The following is a 24889-nucleotide window of genomic DNA, read 5'->3' as shown; positions in this document are numbered from 1 at the left end:
TTTATTACTCTTGCAGATTCTGTGGCTCAGGGCTTTGGACAAGGCCTGTTGGGGATGACTTGTTTCTGCTCCTGAAGGCTGTCTGGGCTGTTGCATCTGCCTTGCTTCTCAGTCCCAGGTCTGGGGCTTAGGCTGGGATGACTGCAGGCTGGGCTCAGCTGGAACTGTGGCCCAAAGCACCTACACAGGGCTTGTCACAGCATGTTGCTGGGCCCGGGGAATGCTGATGACCAGTGGTCTCAGAGACCAAAGCAGTAGCTGCTAGGCTTCTTTTGACCAGGAGGGAAAAACCTGGGGACACATGGGGCCGTGGTTAGCAGCAAGTGAGAAGTGAGAGACCTTGTACCCAATCACTGGCTTTTGTTATTTATTAATGAATCATGGGGAAGCCTGTGACCTTGAACTTGGCCTTCAGCAGTGTTACTGGGAATGACGTTTTCTGTTAACAAGACCATAGGAGTTTGCATTGGATCAGTCTCTTGGATAAGCGGGAAGCAGGCTTTGGAAGACATGCTGGTGGCCGACATGGCTCTCAAAGTCCATCCTGGGGCTCTGGGATAGCTAGAGTGTCAGGTGGGGTCATGGTGTCAGAGGACCCCTGAGCAGAGCAGATAGAGTCTCCAGCCTTCACTGATTTGCTTCTATTACATTTACATAAAACTGCTTTTCAAGTTTCTGTGGTAAGCCAAGACCTAAAACTGATTCTAAAAAAGATTCTTTTTTTAATTAAGTTTTTTATTTTAATTCCTATATAGTTAACATACAGTGTTATATTAGTTTCAGGTGTACAATATGGTGATTCAACAATTCTATGTATTACTCAGTGCTCATCATGATAAGTGTACTCTTTAATCCCTATCACCTATTTCACCCATCCCCATACCCACTTACCCTCTGATATTTGCAAATGACATAGCCGATAAAGGGTTAGTATCTAAAAAGGATTCTTACCAGTCTCTGTCTTTTGCAGGGCTCAACAGATTAAGGTTTTTGCTCTGTGGCGTATAAAGTCAGGATGTCAGGAAATTGCAAATGCAGAACTGAAAGGTAATGATGTGTGTTGGTTGCAAAACACACAACTAAATTCTGTTTTCTGAACACCAAATTCTGCATCAGATTTTTAAAAACTTTTTTATTGAACATTTTTTGAAATGTTTATTTACTTTTAAGAGAGAGAGACGAGTGCGAGCAGGGGAAAGACAGAGAGAGAGAGAGGGAGACACAGAGTCGGAAGCAGGCTCCAGGCTCTGAGCTGTCAGCACAGAGTCTGATGAGGGACTCGAACCCACGAACCGTGGGATTATGACCTGAGACGAAGTTGGACGCTTAACTGACTGAGCCACCCAGGTGCCCCAATGAATCAGATTTTTTTTTTTTAAATATGAGTTTCCTTACTTTTAAGCAAGGGTGTAGAAAAACTATTTTTAATCCAGAGATTTCTGTATGCTTTTTGGAGCATGAGTTGCATCTGTGGAAACCATTTTGCTATACTTTTCTCCTCTTACAATTGCACCTCCCCTAATTCAGAAGACAGACACACTGAGAATAGAAGATGCTGCACTTCTGTGGTCCACTTTTCTGTCAATGGTTAAAGTAACTTTTCTAACGTCTTTCAAGGAAGTCTAAATGAAAGTCTAACCCCAGGTCTTAGGAGGAATGTCCTCCTGAAGACACTGAATCCTTCCCAGTTGTCAGACGCACAACTTACTTTAAATAGCAGATGCTTCTGGAAAATTGGCAAATATAATTTATGACTGATGTAATCTCTTAAAATATGCCAGGGAGATTTTCTATTTAAAGAAAACCCATTGTGAATCCCTTTGTGAATATTAACTCCCTCATTTCTTTTGATTAAAAAATTGAATTTCTGCATGTGGGTTCACTTAAAGTTGGGGAGGGGGAGGGATGTACTTAAACATCTGACAAGAGTTCTTGAAAATCCCTACATAAGTGTGTGCCATCTTTATAATGGAAATGATAATCCTATTGTAATCTTTTTTAAAAAACACAGCTCAAGGGACACCTGGGTGGCTCAGTCAGTTAAGCAGCTGGCTTAGGCTCAGGTCATGATCTTATAGCTTGAAGGCTCATGGGTTCGAGCCCTGAGTTGGGCTCTGTGCTGACAGCTCAGAGCCTGGAGCCTGCTTCCAATTCTGTGTCTCTCTCTCTCTGTCCCTCCCCTGCTCGTGCTCCATCTCTCTCTCTCTCTCTCAAAAATAAATAAACATAAAAAAAAAATAAAAAAAAAAACACAACTCAAAACCCATGAACCACCAGCAGGCATTTGCTTATCTGTTTGCAGAGTAGTGTCAGGCCTGGGTTGTAGATCTGTACTTAGGAACATGGTGGAACCTCTTCTCATCTCATCCTCATGACACCAGTGTGAGGTGGTTGGTCTTCCCATTGTACAGATGTGGAAATGAAGGCTGCAACTTAAGCATAGTGATGAACAGTACAGAAAACACGCCAATACCACAGGGCATACATTCTGCCCAGGAGACGAACCACAAATCAATAAGTGAGAAAATCCACACTGGGGTAACTTGCTCAAGATTTTTCTAGCTGCTAAGGAGAGAATTATGATAGCGCCCCTCCACCCCAACCCCATGATAAATGAATCTTAGGCACATGGTCCCTGTCCTCAGGGACTTGTGACCCAGATGGGGGAGGATTTTGCAGAGTTAGCATTATGTCCCAGAGTGGAGACCACCGGGCAGGTAAGTAAGCATTAAATGGTGTCAGCCATGGAGTGACAGGGAGGGAGAGGTCACTGTGTGCTAGGATATTGGAAAAGGCTTTTAGTAGGAGGTGGTGTTTGAGCTGAGCCTTAAATCGACCTAAGTCCTTGCCCACTTGTTCTTGGAGATGGAATTTTCTTGTCCCACTGCCCAGTTCTTTTGGTAGAAGCTTTGTTTTTAAATGTGGAGAAGGGGGGAGTGCTTGGGTGGCTCAGTTGGCATTTGACTCTTGATTTTTGCTCAGGTCATGATCGTAGGGGTGTGGGATCAAGCCCCATATTGGACTTCACACTCAGCGTGGAGTCGGCTTAAGATTCTCTCTCTCTCTCTCTCTCTCTCTCTCTCTCCCTCCCTCCCTTCCCTCCCTTCCCTCCTTCCCTCCCTCTCTTTCTCTGCCCCTTCCCCTGCCTCAGATAAAAAAATTAAATGTGAAGAATTTCCTTTCTTTCACTCCCATCCCCCTTCTTTCTTTTCCTTCCTGCAATGAAGGCAATAGCAGGAACCATACACGTGTGTTAAAAGCCAACACATACATGGCATTTTAGGACCACTATCAACTCAGACCCTGAGCTGTGCTTTGTGTATGTGTTTGTGTCATCTGAGCATCATCCAGGGCAGCAGTGGAGGGTGCTTCTCTTGGGGACACAGCAGAACCATCTGACCCCATGCAGGAAACCCTCAAATGGCCTTTAATTCCTACCTTCTCTCTGAATCAGGAGCCATTACCCCCATGATGGATTAGGAAAGCAAGATTTAAATTAGATAAGCAAAGCACCGTCTGTGGTTAGTGAGTGGTTGGACAGGGTCCAGATACCAGAGCATGTGTTTTTCACATGACTCCAGGCTGCCATCCAGCAAAGGTCTGGCCAGATGTCTTACAGAGAGTCTTATTTTTTTAAAAAAAATTAATGTTTATTTATTTTTTAGAGAGAGACACAGAATGTGAGTGGGGGAGGGGCAGAGAGCAGGAGACATAGAATATGAAGCAGGCTCTAGGCTCCGTGCTGTTAGCACAGAGCCCGATGTGGGGCTTGATCTCATGAACTGTAACATCATGACCTGAGCTGAAGTTGGACACTTAACCGAATGAGCCACCCAGGTGCCCTGAATCTTTAATTACTCCTGTCCCCAAAGGGAAAAGAAAGGCCCCCCCGCCCACCCATCCCAAATCTAGAATAGATTGTGTGTAGATGTATGCATTCACATCTATCTGCTGGGGCAGGGTCCTGAACCAGCAGCAGCAGCAGCAGCAGCAGCAGCAGCAGCAGCAGCAAGTGGGATCTTCCTAGAGGTGAAGATGTTCATGCCCACCCAGACCTGCTCATTCAGAGACTCAGGGTGAGGCCTTACCATCTCTGTGCTAACAAGCCCTCTGGGGGTTCTGGAGGATTCAGAAGTGCTAGTTTAGATTAGAAAGAGACTCTGAGGGATAAGGCCACAAAGACAAGAGGTCTGTTCTTTCCCTAGGCATGGAGCTAACCTGGTGTCCTTTAGACTCCAGTGTTACCCTCCAGCCTGAGGACTTGAATGGTCTGTCCATCATTCCGAGCTATGGTACTTCTTTGCTCTGTGCTATGGGTTAGGCTGCACAGGTACAAATATTGACAGGACATTGGGTCCCAGCCTACAGAGGGGCAGCAAGTGTAAACATCTCAGGAAAAGTTAGAGGGAGGCATGAGGTCCACAGGATGTGAAGTGCTTAGTGAGAGTGGGAACATGTAGGCCAAGACCTGCGCGAGTGTGGGCACCAGGTGAAAGGAAGCCGTGGGGACAATGGGACAGTGTCCCCCAGGCAAGGAGAAACAGCACAAAGGCCCAGAAGCAGGAAGGAGCTCACCAGACTCAACATGGCCAGCAGTGAGAGGTAGATCATGCGCAGCCTTGGCGGATGCTTGTTGAACACTCCCTGTGTGCAGGGAAGGCACGTAGGGGATACTGCACCTGGGGTTCAGTGCTTACCTGCCTGGATTCCTGCCATCCATAAGCCCCAGGAAGATGGGGATACATGGCTGCTCTCACTGGCCACTCATCCACACCCTGGATTCCCAGTGTCCATCCTGTGGCAGATATTTCTCCTCTACTTTTTGCAGCTCTTCCTTTTTGCTTGGTATAAACCAGGTGCAGGATGCCCTGCTGGGGTCTGAGGCTGTGAGGGTCTTGGCTTGAAGCTGGGCCATCACTCATGGGATGAGACGTATATCCTGGTTCCCTGGCTGCTGTGGGAACAAGCAATGCTGGGAGATGAATCCTGGGTGAGGCATCATGAGTGGTTTGTGGCCTTTTCCACTGTGGCCTTGGGCAGGTCACTAGACCACCCAGAGCACCTGGTAACTGTTTTCTAGGCTACACCTGAGCTGCCCACTTTTCAGGGTGACACAAAGGGTCAAACTCAGAGTGGGAGAAGGTATTTTAGAGCAGGCTTCTTGGTTCGGTGTGCACACATCTCAGGGGGTCTTCTGTGGGGCAGGTTTGGTGTGAGGCTTAGAGTTTGCTCTTATAACTAGCTCCCCTGTGATGCCTGGAACAGCCAGGGGCCAGTGAGCACTCATGTGCACATGGGAGCAGCCCCCTCCTCCCGCTGGACCACCCATCCCCACACAGTGCACAGCTGTAACCCAGTTTGTGGATTCTCAGCTGGGCACTTTCAGGTTTGTTGTGACCTTCCCAGGGTCATTTCTTCCTGATTCATCACTTAAATCCTTCAGGGCCCGGAAGCATGGGTGGAGGGTGGGGTGGTGGGCTGGTGTTGGGGGGTGGGGAAGTGGTGGGTATGAGTGAGAAAGGGTAAGTCCCTCCTGGGGAGGGGGCAGTCACTGCTTTAGTTCCTAGGTGAGGATGTGGCCTCATCTGCTGATTGTTCAAGAGAAGCCAGAAATCTGTGGTTTTGTGTGAAAACTCTTGATTTCTAAATTTTGGACTAATTGACCCCTCCCCCCCCCCACACCCACATACACACACTGACGTCAGGTTTCTTGTGCAAACCCAGATTTTGCCACCAATCTCCTCAGTTTGACTTCTTTTTGCATTTTCTATCTGCTGTTTTTTTCTTCTCTCTTTTTTTTTAATGTTTATTTATTTTTGAGAGAGGGGGAGAGAGAGAGAGAGAGAGAGAGAGGAAGAGAGGGAGAGGGGCAGAGAGAGAGGGAGACACAGAATCTGAAGCAGGTTCCAGGCTCTGAGCTGTCAGCACAAAGCCTGACGTGGCACTCGAACTGATGAACTGTGAGATCATGACCTGAGCCGAAGTTGGACACTTAACCGACTGAGCCACCCAGGCACCCCTCTATCTGCTATTTTTATGACACTTCTTCTCTTTTGTTTTTCTAGTAATTTAAAGAACTTTCCTGCATCAGTAAGTACTAATAGTATTAATAATTTTTCCAGATGACCTCTATCTTTGTTTATTAAATTTTTTGAGGTATAACTTGTATACCTGTTAGGAGTCAGAAAGTTCAAATGAAAATTTGTTTAATGTTTATTCATTTTTGAAAGAGAGAGGGAGAGAGATAGAGCATGCACACATGTGGGTGCAAGGGAGGGGCAGAAAGAGAGGGAGACAGAGAATCCCAAGCAAGCTCTGTACTGTCAGTGCAGAACCCCATGTGGGGCTCAAACCCATGAACTGTTGAGATCATGACCTAAGCTGAAATCAAGAGTTAACTGACTGAGCCACCCAGGTAGCCCTGAAATTTTTTTTATTATAAGAGTAAATGATAGATAAAATAACCCAAGAAGGATAAAATGTAATTCAGATGCACATGCAGCTAAAGTATGTAAATATTTTCATGTGGGTTCACCCTGTCAAGAATTATGGGAATCACATGATCTTTTATGAGCATCGGCTCCCATAACTTTTGTCAGAACAGTTATTTCAGCAAGAAATATTTATTAAAGTCCCTGTAGCTCACTGCATGGTATTATCAGTTGATAACAGTACCTTGCATTCATATAATAGCACTTCAACATTCAGTCTTTGTATTTGATCCCAATTATAGTCTTGTTGAGTTAAACATGGTAGATAATGCATATCCCATTTATATGGGATGATTTTGAATTGAAGAAGATAAGTAACTGCACTCAAAAGAAAAAAAAAAAAATATATATATATATATATACCTGAACACTGGGGTGACCCTGAAGACCAGGTTGGCAGAGGCCTGCTGGCCCCAAAAGCTGTTTGTGGTTTTTGTTTTTCCTGCTGAAGGAGAAGTGAGTAAGGAAAATCTGGCTGTGAGGGCTGATAGGAAAGGGTGCCGGCATGAACCAGGCAGATCGAAGCTCACCTTGAAATCAAGAGTACTGAACAGGATGTTAGCAAATGAACCTGATCTTACTAATCTTCAGGTTTACAGTAAATCATCAGAACTGATTTTCTGTTTTTGCGGGCAGTCATGTGATCTGAGCTTGGGTAACAGAGGGGGTGGGAAGCAGAACCTTCCGGAAAATGAGCATGACATTTCTCCATCATTTCATCACATGGAGTAGAGGCTTGTTTGTAGGGTACTGGCTGGACATGAGAAGGGATATGGATCCTTGTCTTGGGTCGCACCTCCAGCAGACTCCAGAGCTTTCTGCATGAACTGTATACTGAATCGGGCGGCCTGTTTGCATTAAGCATTCTTTCCAGCATCTCAGGTTACAGTGCTCAGCCCCAACTGCATGTTAGAACTACCCAGGGAGCCTTGAAAACCATGGAGCTAATTGGGTCAGGGTCCCTGGGGGTGACCTGGGTAACGCCCATGTGTGGCCAGGGTTGGGCCCGCAGAGATGAAGTGCCTGCTTCAGAGTATTCACAAGAGATCGCCCTGCACATGTGAAATCCTATTTGTGTACTGGTAGTTTCATTTTGCAGGCTCTGACAAATCACCTTTCCTGCAAGGAGGTAGAATACTTGCTTTTGAGGATGGTACGGTCCACCTCAGTGGAGAGTAGCCCAAGCCACAGCAAACCAAACCCTCCCCTTATCCAACTTTAAAAGCACCAAGTGTAACATCCGTAAAACCTGTTTTTGTGCAGTCAACTGCTTGGATCAGCATGTTCGGAAGTCCCCAGAGAGCGTCGCTTTGATCTGGGAGCGGGACGAGCCTGGAACTGAAGTGAGGATCACCTACAGGTATTGTGTATCCCCTGACAGCATCTCAGTGCCCAGCAGGGTCTCCTGGGCCTTTACATCTGTGTCTGTGGTACACACCAGCCCCAAACACTTTTGATGGGCTGTTTATAGGAGCAAGATTGCCCAGCCTGGGGGAGGGCTGCCCTTGTTCACCTCAGCAATACTTGGTGCTGTTAGGTTCCCACAAAAAGAACTGGGTCTTTGGACACAAATATGACAAATGTTCAAGGCATGGAGAGGCTTTTGCCACAGTGCTGTGTGCTTCTGTCTGGTTCTGAGCAGGAGGTCATCTGAGTATCAAGGGGCATGTTTCAGCTTTGGAAATGTTCTCTGGTCCCAGGAAAGTAAACATGAATGCAAACTGAATAAAATACATGCTGGAATTAACAAATGAGTCTAATTAGCATCTTTCTCCCAGTGCTCTGAGAGTGGCACCATAAATAAGATCAAGCCATTTCAAGAGGGGTCCTCCCGACATCTTTAGATAAGTGTTCCACACGTTCCATGTGTCAAGCACCTTTTGGGATGTTGTATGCATGTTGAGGGTTTGAAGGAACCCCGTGTCCAGGAATAGTAACCTGGCTTCCTAAAGCACTGCCTCCTTCTGGAACTGCCTTGCTCAGGGATCTCTGTGGTCAGTCACTGCAGGACATTGGTTTCCCCTTCCAAGGGGTAAGCCCCCCTCTGCTTAAGCCTAAAGTTACCTTTACAATGCTATCTCAGACCCACTGTGAATCTAAGTCATATGTCCTTTATCACTACGCACCCTTCACCATCAACTAGTGATCACTCTCCTTGTGGGCAGCTTGTGGCTTTTCTCATCCAATTCAACAAGTTTCATTGAGTGCCATTGTATCTGTCAGGACAGGCTGGGGTATATTGTAGTAACAAACAATTCCCAAATACATGGTAGCATGTGGCTGGATGGCCACTTTAGACTGAATAGTCTGAGAAGGTGACATTGGAGCTGAGGTCTTGTTGCCAAGAAGGAGTAGCCAAGATTGGGGGGAGAATTCTCAGGCCCACCTGGGACTCTGAATAAGCACAGGTGTCCAGGAAACACCTGTGGCTGGGGCAGTAGGAGCGAGGGGGGCATGGTAGAAGGAGTGTTCAGGGAAGGAGGGGGCCTGAGAGCGGCAATAACTCCCCTGCCACTTCGGTGACTTGGGGACTACTGGGCACCCCTAGTTTTCTGTTTGTTTCTCAGACTCAGGTTTTATCACAGACCAAATTCATCAAACCTGGTAAGAGTGTACTCATTGACTTTTGGTTGCAGCAAAGTGATGTTTGTTAATCTGCTGCAGCTCCTGGTGGGCACCACCTTACCATTCCCCAACCTCAACAACCCTCGGCTGTCCCAGCCTTTACCAGTGCCTGCATTGTTTGCTGACCTGTCTCTCCATGAGCCTGTACAGATAAACCTCTTGCCTCCATGCAGCCCACCAGCCAGCAGCATTGCCCCCTGGGAGCCTTGGGCCCCATGCTGACAACTGAGGCAGAGCCCCAGGCCCCTATGCACACTTGAGTTTGAGGAACACTGCTCTAACAAACAAACTGGCTTCACTGTTCATTACTATTATTGGCCCAGCTTGATTAATGTGTGATTCTTTAGTAAAAGATTAAGACTGTGGGTGGGGGTAGAAGGGCTTACCAACTGGTTGTTGGAGATAAGCTGACCCAGTGATGAACCATTTTCCCTTTGTCACTACCTCAGGTGTGCCTGGACTCCAAGGATACCCCCTTAACTGGACACCCCCCATCCACACTGAGTTAATGGTCAGCAGTGTTAAGTGATCCGAGAGCTGGGCTTGGTCTGGCCTGCTGAGATGTGTGGTTAAATGTAAGCCATGGGGGAATTTTCAGGACTGCAGCCAGTGTGTTAAATCTCAGTTCAGTTGCACCAAAGCAGTCCCAGGCAAGGGACATGCTTATGAGTACAGGCAAAGTATTTATTATTCTCTTTCTGAAAATAAGCAGACTTAGCTTGAAATGGTTTTATAAACCTTACCTGGACTTAGTACCAGATGACTGTTTCTAGTTGCTGTTTGAGTAAGTGTGTGTTTGAGTAAGTGTTTGAGTAAGTGTGTGTACAGGTTGTTTATAATTCCAGCTAGTTTTTGAGAGATATGGGTTAATTATTCTCCTGGTCATTTTAGGTTTTTGACATGAGGTTTTCTTTCTCCCTGTTCAGAGGAAAGCCACCTAGACATTGGTGCTGGATGTCCTGCCAACATATAAACTGCCACTAAAATAAAGTGCTCTCCTGCCCAGTGTCTCATGCAGTGGCAGCTAAGGTGACTTTGTCGGCATGAAGACCAAGTTCCAGACTTGGAGCCCTAGCTCTTTCAAGAAACTCTGTGGGGCTGGGGTTCTCAGAGGCTGTGTGCTGGGGACCACACCCACCTTGTCTGTTTGGAAGTTGTGGGTGGCCACTCCAAACTCTTCCCCCACTGTGACCTCAGACACAGAAGGTAGCAGGTTGATGAGTCCAGGACTCACCCCTGGGAGAAGCACTGTGGCCTTTGCTCTGGACATGGAGGAATTTGCAATCTGCCATTCTGCAGCTACCTCCTACTGGCTGGGTGATCTTGTGAAGCTCTGTAATCTCCCATCTGTAGGATGGGTTAATTGTGATAACCAAAGTGATTGTAGGCATGGGGAAGTGACAAAATGTGTTGGAGGTTAAAGTAGTACTTATTAAATGAACATGGTGATGATTATGGTAGCCGCTACTATTTATCAAGTACTTCCTGCGTTCCAGAACTGTTTTAAGCATTGTAGCTAAGTTATTTTGTTTAAGTACCACCACCTGATTACATAGGAATTATTATTGTTCTTATTGTTACTTCCAACATTTTATTATGGAAAATTCCATAATTTGAAAATTTTCAAGTAGTGCATCTACTGTCTCCCTACCACCTAGATTCTACCCTTAACATTTTACAATCCTTGTTTTTATCACATGTGATTTATATATCCATCCCTCCATGGGTCAGTCCATCTTATTTTTTGGATACATTTCATAGTAAGTTGAAGACATTAACATACATCCCCTGAGCAATTTGATGGCATGATATTAACTACAGTTAATTGTGTGTTTATTTTCTATTTTTTGCTGTGAGGTTTATATACAACAAAATGCACAAGTGTGCATTTGCTGAGTTTTGATCAATGTATATACCTGTATAACCCAAACCCCTATGAGATACATAACAATGAGCACTGTCCCAGAGGAGTCCCATGGCCTTTCTCAGTCACCATCCCTACCCTCCTGAAGCAACCGCTGTTCTGATTTTTTTTCCCAAATAGGTTGTCAAAGCTTTATCTTACAGATAAGGAGGAGACTCAGAGAGAGGAGTTGATCTGTCCTGGGGCAGCAAGGTCAGAGTGGTGAAGCCATGTCCCATCCATCACCTACCTCAGCCATGATCAGCAGTCTCACTGGGGCCCGATGATGGAGTCTCTCAAATGGGCTGATGCGGGGCCTCTGCCTGGGGTTTAGCTCACAGGGAATGGTCACTAACTTGTCTCATTCCTTGGGAGCCCAGAATCTCTCCCTTCTGTGACTGCTAAAGTTTTTTGAGGAAGCATGTTCCTGGAGAATCATTGTAGAGCTTGTAATGGGTGCAAGTGACACCTCCACCCTGCTTACCAGAATCTCCACTATTCATCACATGTCTGGGCAGACACACATGTGGTACACTTACACACATACATTTTGAGTGTGCTTATTCTCCAGGTGCGTTTCTACAACCTGCTTTCTCTTTGTGCTTGGGATCTGTCCTGGAACGTTCTCTTGGGTGGCAGGTAGGGTCCTGCCACCTGTTCTGGGAGCTGTGCCCAGAGTTGTCTGTGTGTGGACTCTGCTATTCTGAATACTGGCACGTATTTGTAATCTCACCTCCATCGGGTAGGGAAGGCCTGGCAGGATTGGCTTTGGGAATCTTGGGGAGGCCCTGTGTCCTCGCCTGCCCCATCAGTTCCTTCCCTCTGCGACACCAGCTGGCACCGGTTCCAAGGCGTACCCTGCCAGATTGACCAGGAAAAGCTGCAGGAATGTGCTCAGCAGTGCAGGTGGGCCCTGGGATGGCAATGGGGCTCTGGGAGGAGGCGAGATAATCAGCATGGTTCTGTTGAGCTCCCTTCTTTAGAGGTGTGACACTTTTTTCCCTCAGGGAAGTGAGGGAGCAGGAATGCTTTGCTTGGCAGGGATCAGCCTGGGATGGTCTGTGCACATCTTCCAGAGAAGAAGGCAGACTGTGACTTTAGGCTGGAACCAGAGCCGGAGGGCTGCCCCAGCCCACCTTCTAGCCTGCCTCTCTGCCCAGAGAGGTGTGTTCAGAGCCAGTTGGAAGAAGCTGTTCTATCCTAGTGAACCAGCAGACTTCAGATCCTGGGCCCCTTCTGCATCCCCTGAGGCTGGGCCTGTGGGCTTGAGGCCTCCGAGGGCAGGGACTTCAGAGGCCAGCTGGGACACAGATAAGCTGGGTGGCTCCTTGAGGCTGTGTAGCCAAATAGCACTCTAGGCACTGCCCCTTTCAACTGTCCATGTGTCCTTTTCTAGCATAGTGCCTTTTTAGAAGATTGTCTTTCACCTGTAGTTCAAGTGACAGATTCTAGAGGTCCCTGGGGATGAGGATGTGGAGAAACACAAACTCCTCAGGAAGTTGGTGGTGAGGTAGATTATGAGGCTTCAAGATTACTGTCTGCCTGGAGCCTGGAGGTCTGGGCTAGGGATTTCTGAAGCTGGGGATGGACGAGGGCATAGAGTGGAGCAAACTGAGGTCTGGTGGCTGGTCCCAGCCTGTGGGGTATACGTGGGTGCCCTGAAACAGAGTGACAGCAGGATGTGGGTGTCTTACGTAGAGTATTTACCAAGGCTTAGCTCATCTTTTGTCTGAGTTCTCCAAAAAGAGGTCTGAACTTGAACTCGAGCCCAGAGCTTAAGAATTTTAGCCCTGGCCAGTTCTGTGCCCTTGAAGCCTGTCACTTTGGGCCTCAGTGGGCCCAGCTATAAAATGAGGGACCAGATAAGACCTGCACTATTCCAACACCGGCAGGTGTGGTTCAGTGTGGTGGTCACGACCAACATAGTTCAATAGAGCTGGACGTCCACAGGCTTCACCAAAAAGGGTAGGTGTTGTCTTGGGTGTGCCCACAACATGAACTGAGTATAGTTTTCACTATGGGTCAGGGCCCTGGAAGGGGTGATTTCTGTGGCTGTTCCATCTTCTTACTGGTAGCAGGTGTACACAGTGAGGAACCCCTGTCCAGAGGAGTGAAGGGGATGTCAGGCCTCCTTCTACCCTCCCTGCCTCAGAACCCCTGGATGGACACTGAGGAGACGGCTTTCTTCCCAGACATGGTGGGCAGACACTGGGTGTTACTGAGACTACACAGCCTTGTGCCTAATGTGGAGGGCCCACAGAGAATACAAGATGGGGCCCACAGGGAATACTCTTTCTGGGGCAGCTAGACCAACACACATAGAGCTGTGGGGCAGGTCTGCAGTTTGGAGGCACCTCCTACACAGGCTTCTTTGTTTCCTTGGCCCTGTTTGTGACAGAAAGGAGGGTCCCTCTGGATTCCAGCAGTAGGAAGTAGGACTCCAGCATGGACACCAGGTTGGAGAAGGCTTTGGGGAAGTTCTGAGGAGGGCTGGGTTTTGAGAGGCACAAGAGGGGGAAGTGTGATGATGAAGACAGAGAAACAATGGCAGGTGAGGGCACTGTAGGGTGAAGTGGCCAGGGAGGGTGGAGGTGGATGGACCCTGTGCTCCGTGCCTGCTCTGTCCTCTGGCTGTGTATGACCTTGAGCAAGTCATTCTACCATTCTGACCCTCTGTCTCCTCATCTGCAAAATGGAAACATCCTTCTCCTCTGCTGGGTGTCTGAGTGTGGGCATGGGGAACAAAAGCCCAGAACAGTGTCTGGGATGATGAGGATTTCAGATTTGATGATGGAAAGGCATGGAGTGGCCCTGTGGGGTGGCGTTTTCAGAGTGAGGACTTCACCTCGGGAGAACAATCTCTAGTCAGCTAAAAGGCAGCCCCTTCTCCTTCTTGTGGTCCCAACCCTTGCTCCTTGCTCTTCTCCTTGCCCCCAAATTAATTACTTAAATGAGCAGACTCCTTTGTTAAAATATTAGGGCAGTTGAAGAGGAGGATCCTTAATGGGCATAATGAGGTTGATGGGTTAGGTGCTTTGGGGTAAAACAGCCCTGTGATTAGTGAAGTTTCCCATGGCACGGGCCATCTGTCACACAGAGCAAAGTCAGTTTGCTCAGTGGGCTCCCCTGGATATGGGGAGGAGAGGCCAGAGGCCCTGGGCTCATGTGCTGTGTCCTGGCTTCCCTGACTAAGAGGAGGGAGGTGCCCTGGGCACACTCTTTCCCCTGCTGACCTCTGAGTAACTCTGATTGCAAAACTTGGTCGGGAATCCGCATGCTGACTTCCAGGATCTGGTAGAAACCCTGGGTCACTTGGATTGTGTACTTATCTTTCCTTAAGACTTTGGCTCCAGATGTTGAAACTGAGAAGGGTTTTGAATCTTTCTATACATGATCACTTATTGTTCTTCTTCTTCTTTTGAACCAGCTAAGTCTCTTGGAATTTCATATTTTAGAATGCCAAATCTTGGGACTACAGCAGGAATATTGTACCCTGAGAGTGTCTATCTTCATGGCTAGGGAAACCTCCTTGATGGGGACCCTTCTGAGAATTCTCTGGGGCAAACAGTGGCAGAGGTTTACTTCTGGGAGCACACTTAAGCAAATGCCTCCCTTGGAGCTGGATTCCTCTTCTGCCATGCAGGGACTATTGGGGGATGGTTGGGTTGTGGGAGGTGGAGGGGCACAACCTGGTGAGGGCATGGTGCAGGCCCTGGGGTGGGAGTGGACGGGGGAGCACACACCTGAAGGGTGGGTGGGAGTCAAGCTCTGGGGTGGGGAAGGGGCTTGATGCATGTTCCTGAGGAGTGGGGACAGTTTGGGGAGGCGTCTTCTAAGACTGGGTGTTGTCGTTTGTGACTTTTTTCCTTTCTGCTTCTGGAGTCTCAAGACAGTGGGATGAGCCTGACTTACAGCTTCACTGTGGGTGGCCGTGTGGTGTCACATGGCCCTTCCCCATGTTGGTTTCCATCAGGGCAGCACTGTGGGCACAGAGGGCAGTGGTTGAACCTCCTCACCTGTCCAGAAGTGCACATCGAGGGGGCTGCATCTTCATTTCTGCCCCCTCTCCCTCCCAGTGCCCATTTCCTCTCATGCTAGGTGGATACAGAAGGAAGGGGTCACAATGAGGTTAGACATACTGTCCAATGTAGAGTTGAAAATCGACGCACAGCTAGAAGGGAGTGGGCCCCTGGCTGGCTGGGCCCCTGGGAAGGGTGACGAAGCATGGCCCTCACTGCTGGGGGGCACATATGGCACTGCACTTGGCCCAGTCCCCAGCAGTGTGGCCCCTGCAGTGCTGGCTTCTGGGCACCCAGTCTGGGGCTGGGCTGAGAAGAGGGCAAAGTGGGTAGGTGGCACGTGGGTGTGCCCTGGGCGGGGGGTCCCTTCCCATGCTCAGCCCAGTGTCCAGTCTCCAGTGCCTGCCAGGCTGGATCCTTCTGTCCATGGCCTGCCTGGAACAAAGGGCACCAAGAACAACTCCTGGGAATATTCCTGGTGACTGGGAATGGGGTGTCCAGGCCTCCATCCTCCAAAAGTCACGTCTGACCCTGATGTCTCGGGGTAGCCCCTGGCTGATTGGACAGGAGCTCACACTGATGATCTTAGCTCACATTCATGGTCATCCTTGGTTTTAAAGTCCAGGACCTGAGGTCCCAGTGAGCTTCCAGGATCCTCAAGCTTACCCACCTGGAAAGGTCAGAAATGGGGTTTGAGTTCAGCTTTGTCTGGCTCTAGCTGACGTACTGAGGAATCTGAGTCTTCTTTCTCCATCCTGAGAGAGGAGGTGACAGTGTAAAGGGGCCTCTGGCTGCTCTGCGATACTAACTTGGTGACAGGCTGGACTCCTGGTGGTTTCTGGTGGTTCCTGGTGGTATGTGCAGAGAGGGTGAGCTCTGCTGACAATAGCCTTTTACTGACCAGGACCCTGTGTTCCCAGCATCTGCCCCCACCCCCTGCTTAAGCACACGTTCATTAAGTGCTAACATCAGCTGGAGAGGAGGAGGCTTGTCAGTGCCAGCATGCTCTGGGTGGCCTTGAAGAGGGACAAGGGTCAGCTACAGAAGAAGGCGGGGCTAAGGGCTGTGGAGTCCTGCCGTGACTGTGGGACAGTGAGGGGCAGGAAGCAAAGTGTGTGAGGGGTGCTCTGGGCCTTGGAACACCTTAGAGGCAAGGGTGGGGGATGCCATGGGTGCCGGGGGAGGGATGACAGATGGGTGCTGTCAGAACAGGGGCTGCCTGGCCTGGCACTCTCTTACCCTTCACTCTTTGTCCTGGGCCTCCCGTGGCTGTCTTGGACCTATTCTTCCTCCTGGCCCTGCCCAAGACTGTCATGCACCTCATCTGAATGTGGTAACAGCAGCGGGTCAGGTTTGAATGAGAGGCTTGACAATTTTCCATCAACAAATCCATGTAAACTTCCTCTGAGAGGGCTGGAGTGAGGTTTCTGAGCCTTTGGCAGATAAGGTGACTCATTTGGGCTAGCATATCCCCATTCTCCCTGCTGGTTTTGTTTGGATGAAGTCTTGGGGACAAGACAAGTTTTGACTGAGTTAATGTGGCAACAAGGACATGGAATTTGGAAGAGGGCATGTAGGGTCCTATCAGATGCAGACATCTTCAGAAATTCCGTGTGGTCTCCACACCTCAGTGATGTGTCATTCTGGTATCATCTAAAGCAGTGATTTCCAGCTCAGGGTGTGCCTGACTCCCCTGAGGAGGTTTCCAACAATAAAGACCCAGACTTGCTTGGGCCCTGCCGAGTCAGGATCTCCTGGGGGTGCCTGGGAGCTTTATTTGAAAATACATCTCTGGTTATACAGCTGCTGGCACCCATCATAGGGAACATATCTGTTAGGATTCAGCTGTAGAAAAGGGAAGTCAGTGCCACTCTTTTAAGCAGAGAGGGAGCTTACACAGAGTGCTTACAAAGCCTTTGGGCTGACTCTAGGCCTCACCCTCTGGCACAATCAGAATGGACTCAGGAGACCCCGCAGGCACTGCTGAGTCCTCAAAACACACCACTGTGGCTCTGGTCCGGGGCCAGGAAACCACGATTTTGATGGCTCAGCTGCTCAGTTTTCTCTTGACATCTTTGTAGCTAGTGGAATCTCTCCAGGAAAACCCCAGCATCTCCCAAACTGCAGCAAAACAGCAGCCCACACTGCAATTGCTCCCCATGTGCAGCTACCAGGTGCAGCCTGAGTCCTACACAGAATTCCAGATGAGAGGTGTCTGAGGTGGCAGGTGCGTCCTGAGGAGGCTGGAACAGATGCCGAGTGAGAGAAAGGCATGGTGACTGCAGGCAGGTCTAGTCCAGCATGGGTTTTTGGACCCTGATTCTGTTCGATTCCTGTGCAGTTGAATGTAACAGTATGAGGACCGGGCCTATAACCGCCCAGATCCCAGGCCACTCAGGTGGGGCCTGGTGGTCCTTCTCCTGGTGCAGGTGAACAAACCCTCTGAGTCACTCCTGTGTGTGCCACAGCAGTTCAAGGTCTGCTCAAATAGGTTCTGATCTTAACCCTGTCACTCACTTAATCCTTTCACCAAGGTAGGCCCGGCTAGATATGGATTCATTGCAGGATAGGCCATTTTCCAAAAGGGCAGTCTTCTATCCTCACATTATAAACCTGTTAGTTTTCTGGGCTTTATGACTAAACTGTGGGACAGTTTTCCAGTCTAGTGTTCTACTTGAGGAGGTCTTTGGCATGTTACCAGCTGGTGCAAATGGGGGCACTTTTGTGGTTCTCCAAAAGGGTGCCCCTCAGAAGGGGTGTGCAGCCAGCATCCTGGGGCAGGTACCTTTGAACAGGGCTGAGCTGAGCAGCCATCTGCAGGGGCCCTGGTGACAGGGTTGCTGTGGAGTATATGTGCACAGTAGGGGGAAAGCCTCAGAAAGCCCAATTTCTGAACTTACACAGAATGCAGTGCCTTAAACTCAGGGTCAGAGAGACTATGGCCTGAAAAAGGAGCTGGCTTGAGTGGAAGAAAGAGTGTGCATTTTGCTCCTCCCTTTCCTTCCAAATGAATATTTAAATTTCTATTAGCAATTATTTGTTTATTATTAAATGCATGATTATTAATGAGTTAAATAAGCAAACAACAACTACTGTTTTTATGAAAGAAACAGTTGAAGTAACCTTTACGGACAGCCTCCATGGGGGTCACAGGCAGCTTTTGGGGTGTTGGGGGCTCATGAGGTGAGTTATGGTGTCACAGGGGCTCCCCCTCCTGGCCCCTTGCTCAGTTGGTCAGTAAATCGTGTTGGTAGCTGGAAATCTTTCATGGGGGGAATATTCACACCACAATAATTGGCAAATGCTATTATAAATCAGGGCTTCCCCCCACCCCACCGAGATAATTTGTTATTAAACATTTGGCAGCACAATAGTGTGTTTCATGGACCCCTTATTCTTTTTTTTTTTTAATGTTCATTTATTTTTTGAGAGAGACAAAGACAGAGAGACAGAGCATGAGATCATGACCTGAGCTGAAGTTGGTGTCCCAGACCCCCTGTTCTTTTTAGCAGTTTCTCCAAGCTGCTACCAAGAGGCCAGGAAGGCACCCTGGACCTGAGGCAGTCGTACCAAATTCTTGTAGCCTCCAGATTGCCACCGGTGCGGCTGTGTCTTCTTGCGTACTTTACTCTGCATGCTAACTTGGAATGTTCTGCGGACTCACAGGAATGCCTGGAAATAGAGGAACCCCTGGGTCCTGTCTGGTCTGGAAGTGTTGGCGTGAGCTCTGCTGCCCTGTGTCCTGTTGCCATTGCTGTCCAGGCAGCAATGTGGAAAGAGCTGCCACACCACATGTGGGACATGTGAACCTGGAGTGGGACCTGAAAAACATCCTGTGGCTTTTGTTCTTTTTAAACCAGGGAAAAGGGAATGTTTTTAGAAAGTTAAAACTTCATTCTGTTCAGATTCCACCAGGGAAAGGACATACTTCTGTGACTTTCCCTGGGAGTAAACACGCCTGGCCGGCCAGTGGGTGAATGTCCTGCCAGGGCACCAGCTGTTTTCTGGGCTGGTGGCCAGGACTGGAGTCCACCAGCGCACTCTTGACCAGGGCCGCTAGCCTAGCCTGGCATCTGGCTCTCTCAGTTTTGTGAACTAGGCTTTGGGTCTGGAAAGGAAAGAACTCTTTTCCGGAGACAAGACTTGTCTGGAGGCCAAGCATTGAGGTCTGAGGGGAAATCAGGCGTTAATTAGGACAGAGATTTTTTTCAAGTGTGACTGTTACCTCCATTCCACAGGGGTTTGTCTAGAGGCCGACTGCATGTCGGGTTGTGTCAGAGCAGGAGAGAAAGACTTAGGGTGAACGCTTCAACCTAGATATGCCTAGCAAGGAATACCCTTGGCCAGGTGGTCCTGAATGCAAAGCCAAACACAGACTCATGAAGGAAAAGTACACCCCACCCCCATCCCCATCCTCTCTCTTGTTCTCCTCCATCCTAATTACAAGAAAGCCTCCATGTAACTACAGTAAGCTGGCTTTGAACACTGCTCTTATTAATTTTCCTTTTGAACAAGGTCAGCCTCAAGTTTAGAGTTTTTAGCTTATTCTTAAAAATAATTTATGTTAAAAAATAAACTACCCTCCCCCAAATGTTACATAAATAACAATAGAGTTGGCAGATAGCAGAAATTATGAAATTTGGGAAGCTTTGCCATGGAAAACAAGCTGTCCTGATGCTGAAGCCTATGGTGGGGTGGGGGGAAACTGCTTAAGAGCAGGACCCTCGGAACCACTCCAGGTTCAAATCCAGCCCTGACCCCTTCAGGAAGTCAGTTAAGTTCTGTTTGCTTCAGCTTCTTTATCCAAGAGATGGAAGGGGGGTGGTGGTGATGGCAGCTCATACCCATGAGCTGTTGTGAGGGGTAAATGGGTGTGTGCAGTCAGAGCAGTCCTAGGCACTGGACATTCACTGAATAGCTGTTACCGTTGTTCCATGGGAAGAAAATGTGAATGGGGGGATCGATAGGCAGGAGGGAGGTATTCTGGATGCCAACATGTGGGGGTTGGGGAGGGAACTAGAAGGTAGTCATGGTTGGCCTGGAGAGGAGGTTCCTTGTATTCACAATAGGCGACAGGTGTTGCTGGAGAAGGTGGGGCAGCTAGTGGAGATGGTGGAGACACAGTAGGTGACAGACAGGTGGGGTGCTCAGAGCATGGCACCTCCAACCTCTCAGAACCAAGGCCAAGGGCTGAGTGCCTGTGACCTGCAGGACATAGGCAGTTCCAACTGTGCATGACACATGCTTCTCAAATCCACTGACCCCCTCAAGGTGAAGCCTTCCTGTTGCCACCTGCTGTGAGGGTACAGAACAGGTGGGCTATGCAGATGAGGGCTTCAACACAAGGCATTCAAATATCCTTGAGTCTCTTTCATCCTGAGCTAATGACACCATGACTGACACAAAACCAAACTGGGATTTTTATTCTTTCTCCTGAGAAGAAGCATGGGGGCGTACCCACTTCTATTAAGGAATCACTGATTTACACTGAGTTTCTTTTTCTGCCATAATTATAGCTACTGTTTATAGAATCCCTTTAAATGTGCATGGGACTTCATATTTGGTCCTTCTCTTCATCTTTTGGGGCTGCTGTAACAAAACACCACATCTTGGGTGTCTTATAAACAACAGAAACTTATTTCTCACAGTGTGGAGCCTGGAAGTCCAAGATCAAGGCACCAGCATGGTTGCATTCTGCAGAGGGCCCTCTTCCTGGGTAATAGCCATTGTCCTCTCACATTGTTCCTGTGGGAAAGGGCAAGGGAGCTCTGTGGAATCTCTTCTGTGAGAGCATTGACCCCACTCCTGAGGGCATCCTCATGATCCAATCACCTCATGACCCCATGCCCCAGCTCGTAAACTGTCATCTTTGGGGTTAGGATTTCCATGTATGAATCTGGGGACACACACATCAGACCACAGCAGTCCTCACAGATACCTTGGTAATGAGTCCTGTTATTAGGCTGTTGTCTAGATGAGACAGTCAAGGCCCCAAGTGTATAGGGAGCTGGGATGGGAACCCGTTTCTGATCAGATGTAGTTTGACTTCTGATGAGACACTGTCCTGAGATATTAGCTCCCCAAATCCAGTACTTTCCATAAACTACAGCATAGCCTCGAGAAAAATACACTTGTTTGCCAAACACTTGTTTCTGTAGAAAGGTAGAAAACATGCAGCTGTAGTGACCCCAGGTTCACTGGTTGACCTAGTGTTACCAGTGGCAATTCAGCTATTATTTCTTGAAAACCCTGTGTCTGGGGCCTTCCTTGGCAAATTTTTCATCTTTAAGTGTGGCTACTATTTTATATTCCACTGCAGTTTTTCTTTGCTAAAGGTCATGGTCATGAAAACAAATGATTATGTATAAGAAATATCAATCTTGGTTTATGAACGTATTTAGCCCATTTCCTGGGTGTCTATTCTCCCAGTGGTAGTGAGTGGCAGAGTGAGCAAATTTTATCACCAGTAAATCAGATTTAGTGGCTACAGTAGGGGTCTGCGCACAGGAAGGAGTTTGTTCCTAGAGCTGGTTCTGAGATTCATGAGCCATCTCCATGCCCCATCTGGCCCTCCAGGCAAACCCTGTATGAGGAAGGGATCCTCATGCTTTCTTCTCATTCCCTTTCTTCTCTTACTATCCCATCTTCCTGAAATGGCTTGCTGAAGAGAATATCGAACTGCAGAGAAGCAAGATGAATGTCCTTTCAAGTTCTGCATCTAGACCCTGGAGTTGGCCCCTCCTCTGTCAGTACCAGGCTTGCTGGGGAGCAGGGACTATGAAGTACTTTGTGTCTGTCACAAGCCTTACATTCACAATATTGACATTAATTGCCTGGGTTTATTTCCCTTATTGGCATAAGAAAATGAAGAGAAAAGTAGCTGTGGGTAGTTTATCAGTGGGAGTAGTCCTTCCCATTTGCTGTCAAAGGGATAGGACATCCTGCCAGTGTGACACTGATGTGATGGCCAGCCTCACCTTTTCTAGCACAGAGAGACAGAAGGCGTCTGCAGAGTGGACAGGTGCTCATGATAAGACCACAGGCCCAAGTTGTCCTACATATGCCAGAGTTCTCATCATTTCTCACTTATCTGCTGTTCTTACTGATTCAACAAATATTTATTGAGCGCCTTCTATGAACTAGGCTCAGCTCTAGGCACGGGGAAGAAGGCAATATCCCCTAAATCCTTACCCAAGTAGAGCTTGTACTTAGTGGGGCAGATGGACAATGAAGGGGGTAAGTATCTAGTTCATGAACACTAAGAGCCAGAGTAATTATAGGAAGTGAGCAAATCATGCATTCCTAATTTGTTTATTTCTTAAATACAAGACACACACACACACACACACACACACACACACACACACACAGCTTTTCTTACTTCCCTGGATTGGGAAATGGCTAGGAGGGAAAGATACTTTCAAATAGTAGCCATGAAAAAACAGCTTTAATTAGAATATAGATAAATAAATAAATATCAGTGTATTTCTTCCTTGGTTTCTTCTGAACTCTGTTTCCAGCTGTGTCCTGTTTTGGACTGAGTTGGGCCAGGGAGCCTTTATCCCTGCTGACAAGTGTCATGTTGTTTACAAATACTTGAGGCCAGATTATGTCTTTAGCATTATATAAACATTACTCTCTGCTGATGTTTAACAGTTGGCTATAGAATGTCTCCTCCCATTTCCCAAGGTCAGTCAGCGTTTTGCTGGTAGTAAGCACCATGAAAACCATGCCAAATGTATGTATTTGTGCACATTATTTCCATATGTCCACATTGAAGGTTTGGCCTTGAGGAGTCTACATTGCAGATAAACTTAGATATCTTGCTCAGTACCTGACAAACAAATGTTACTTTTTCCCTTTGCACTTGAAAATATAACTAACTCACTTCAGTGAGATCATTTCTCAGAAAGCTGTATGTTGCCCTCCCTTGGAAAGACCCTGTAGGCACAAGGAAGCCAGTATTTCCTGCAGTGACATCCCAAAGCACCAGCCTCTGAGTGGCTGCTTTATCTTTTTGGTACAGAAATAGTAGCATTTTAGTTTGTGGGAGTCTTTGAGAAGTCACAAATGTCCAAGAACATGCTTTTGAACAGGTTTTGAGTACGTAGAATGATCACTCAAATGACATTGATTTTTCAATGATTTGAAGACCCAGGTTTGCTGATCATATTTTCCAATGGTACAAGTGTGGAGGAAATTAATGTGCTCTTAATTTATATTATTAAATGTAGAGTTGTTGAGGTTAAGGGTCTGGGTACCCATATTCTTCACTGAACAGACACCATGGGAATGTAGGGGTCCATTTGGTAACCTGGAGGTATATCTACAGAGAGTAAGTGGGGTCATGGATGGCTGAATAAAAGAACTGGGAGAAGAAAGGCTTCTTGGGGTGGGGGTATTGAAGAATTTGAAGGGGTGTTATTGAATGACAAATTAGATTTATTCTGGGTAGCTTTAAAGGGCTGAGCCAAGACTGATGGTTGGAATTTGAATGGCTACAAAACTTAGTCCAATTTTAGGAAGACTCTTTCTCTACTAAAATGACAAAGCAAGAAGCAGCCTGGTGAGATGGTGACCTCCAGCAGTATGATGCTGAAACAGAGGCTGGGCCACTGTGGACAAAAGTATGGCAACGAGATTTCTGGACCCCAGGGAGGCTGCACCATCTGACCTTCAAGGAGCCCTTTGATTTTGAGGTTTGTGGCTTTGGCAGAGTGCATAGGAAGGGGAGTGTGCTTGGAGATTTACCCAGATCAAATTCTTTATTAGAAACTGCTCCTTCTGATGCAGAAGCAAGAGTATGGGACCCACTGGATGCAGCTCTGGGTCCAGCACATGTTGATACCCCTTGATCCTCCAGGGAACATGTAGGTTGCCTCAGCTTGGTCTTCAGACCATCTTCCAGGGCCATAGCTCAACTGCCCTACAACAGCCAGGTGACTCTTGCCCCTGTAGGGAAAATCCACCATTCCTTTCCTCTTTGCTGCCTTGCTCCTCCTTACCACAGACTTTTCCAGAAAGTTCTCCCTGCTGCTCTCAGCGACTGTAGCATGAAGTTGAGGTGATAAATGCCCTTCACACTGTCATGCATGTGTCTGCATTTCTCTAGTCAGAGCTGTGGTCCTGGAGGATACTTTCTCTCTAACCCTGTGGTGTTTGGAATGGAATTTTTAACATCTTAGGATTTAACCAAAGTAGTAAGTTGATTTTAGTGGTTTTAGAAAATATTTTAAACACAGACATCTGATGGGAAAGGTAATGCTTACTGAATGTTTGGCAGGGTCCTGGGTGGATGACGCTTGTCATTAACACTTGTGACAGTTACACAAGGTGCATGTCACCTGTTGTTTCTCACATGATCACATGGCAGCTGAGAAAGGTAAACTGCCATGTTAATACAGCTACTATAGAAAGCTAACCCAGGCCACTCTGTCTAGACAGTTCATACTTGTTCCTTGACTTCTGACTGCTCCCTTTGGTCTGCAGGATAAGGACCGAATTTCATCACCATATGCCTAACACACATTCAAGCCTCCATCTCCCTGAGCGCTGCTCAGAAGCTTAAATCCTTAGCTATGAAAATGGTGCCTGCACTGGACTTGAATTATTCCTGCATCACTGACCATAGCTACCTCCTCAGTACTGTCACAGGCTGTCATCCTCCTTCCCTGGAGTAGTAGGAGTGCTTCTGAGCTCTGGATTCTGGGGAGTTTGGTGTTGGGGACTGTCAGGAACTGCTCTTTCCTTCATCATAAACTTAGGCAAGGGGTGGGTGAGGCACGAGTGAATGGAGCCTTTGTCCTGAAAGCTTTAAGGAGAAAAGATGAAATCCTGCAGAAGAGGCAGGC

The 24889-nt window shown here is 47.8% G+C and overlaps 1 protein-coding gene across 3 annotated transcripts in view; it reads left to right on the top strand.

Moving 5' to 3' along the window:
- ACSS1 (acyl-CoA synthetase short chain family member 1) overlaps positions 1-24889 on the top strand; it is a 64662-nt gene that overhangs the window by 2905 nt on the left and 36868 nt on the right. For all 3 annotated transcript variants that reach the window (XM_049650115.1, XM_049650114.1, XM_049650113.1), the window contains exon 2: positions 7755-7851. In XM_049650115.1, coding sequence (XP_049506072.1) covers positions 7755-7851 — 97 coding nt within the window. The remainder of the gene's footprint in view (positions 1-7754; positions 7852-24889) is intronic.

The sequence above is a fragment of the Panthera uncia genome, assembly GCF_023721935.1.
Source record: "Panthera uncia isolate 11264 chromosome A3 unlocalized genomic scaffold, Puncia_PCG_1.0 HiC_scaffold_11, whole genome shotgun sequence".
Lineage (NCBI taxonomy): Eukaryota > Metazoa > Chordata > Mammalia > Carnivora > Felidae > Panthera > Panthera uncia.
The sequence above is the reverse complement of the archived record's forward strand: the minus strand, read 5'-3'. Positions and strand labels throughout refer to the sequence as shown.